Source organism: Emiliania huxleyi, assembly GCF_000372725.1.
Source record: "Emiliania huxleyi CCMP1516 unplaced genomic scaffold EMIHUscaffold_4779, whole genome shotgun sequence".
In the NCBI taxonomy this organism is placed as follows: Eukaryota; Haptophyta; order Isochrysidales; family Noelaerhabdaceae; genus Emiliania; species Emiliania huxleyi.
In genome coordinates this window covers 1-1,278 of record NW_005198408.1, presented here as the reverse complement: position 1 = coordinate 1,278, position 1,278 = coordinate 1, and the positions used below count along the sequence as shown (strand labels likewise).

Sequence of the window (1,278 nt, the reverse complement as noted above, 5' to 3'; positions counted from 1 at the left end):
ATTGTTGTTCAGCCGGCCTAACGTTAGCTACTGTTGTTGGGGAGCCCCACTGTTGTTCTGTTGTTACTGTTAACACTAGCAACACTGTTCAGCTCTTAACGTTTGACAGCCCTAGTCTTTGTGCAGCTGCAGGGTTCTTTGTGGGTGTATGTGTGCTGGGAAGTGCAAGTGTGGGAGAAGTTTTGATGCTCTCATCTCGGACAACATCTGGGTCATCTCTCAAGATGTCTCAATCTCTCAAAGTACGGCTATCAAAGACCAGCGCTACGGCTTTTATTGCGGGCTCTACAGCTCTACACAGCGGCATGGACCGTGAGTCACTTTGCATGAGAGCCAGACCTCCTGCTTGGAGTAGTGACTTATCCCGCCTGCCTCTCAGTCCTCCTCCGAATCCTCCTCCGCCTCCTGCAGCCACGTCAGGAAGGGCGCGGCCGAGTCGAGGAGCGCGCGCGTGGGCGAGCCGCACGGCGCCGCCTCGGCTGCCGATGCCCAGCGCAGAATCGCCTCTTCCGAGAGGACCTACGGCGCACGAGCTCTCTTGGCTGAGGGGAGCCTCCCACCGCGCGGCACGCCCTCGCCCCTCGGAGCGCGCCGACGCGTCGCACTCGTACAGCGCGTGCAGCGCGTGCTGGAACACGTCCGCGAGCGCGTCGCTCTCGGTGGCGACGGAGATGAGGGTGGCGAGGAGGACGTCCTGGTCCGCCTGTGACTGGACGAAGCGGCCGAGCAGCGCGCCCCACCGCTTGAGGCAGCGCTTGATCTCGCGCGGCCGCTCCTTCTTGGTGCGCGTCGACAGCTGGAGCGACGAGAGCAGCGTGAGCAGCAGCGGCTGCAGGCAGTCCGCAAAGGTGCGGTTCTGCGCAAACTTGAGGCTGTTGACCTCGAGCGCCACGTTCTCGACGGTGTGGTCGGCCTCGATGCCGCGCTGCATCGTCGCCTCCACCTCCGAGAAGAAGGTCTCGCCCGGCACGACCTCGTCCTCCGGCACGACCTCGTCGTCTTCGGGCTCGGACAGCTCGCCAGAGATCGGCCACGCCGCCGCACCACCACCCTTCCCCATCGCCCCCGCGGCCACAACCCTCCACAGCGTGCCCGCCGCGTCCGCGTCGGCGTCGGCGCCGCGCTCGGCGTCGGCCTCGTCGCCGCTGTCGTCGTCGTCCATGTCCTCGGCCAGCTTGAGCAACTCGGGCCGCGAGAGCGCCGTGTGGCGCGAGTTCGCCGCCAGCACCGCCCCCGCGGGCACCTCCACGCCAGGGCCGAGCAGGCAGCCGCTCGGCA

General features: G+C 65.7%; 1 protein-coding gene across 1 annotated transcript; it reads right to left on the bottom strand.

Annotated features, from left to right (window-relative positions):
- Positions 1-375: 375 nt before the first annotated feature.
- EMIHUDRAFT_256422 (hypothetical protein) lies at positions 376-931 on the bottom strand (the record flags this gene model as incomplete). Its single annotated transcript, XM_005767857.1, has 2 exons — positions 376-479; positions 571-931. The coding sequence occupies 2 exons, from the start codon at positions 929-931 to the stop codon at positions 376-378; spliced, it is 465 nt and encodes a 154-aa protein (XP_005767914.1).
- Positions 932-1,278: the final 347 nt, after the last annotated feature.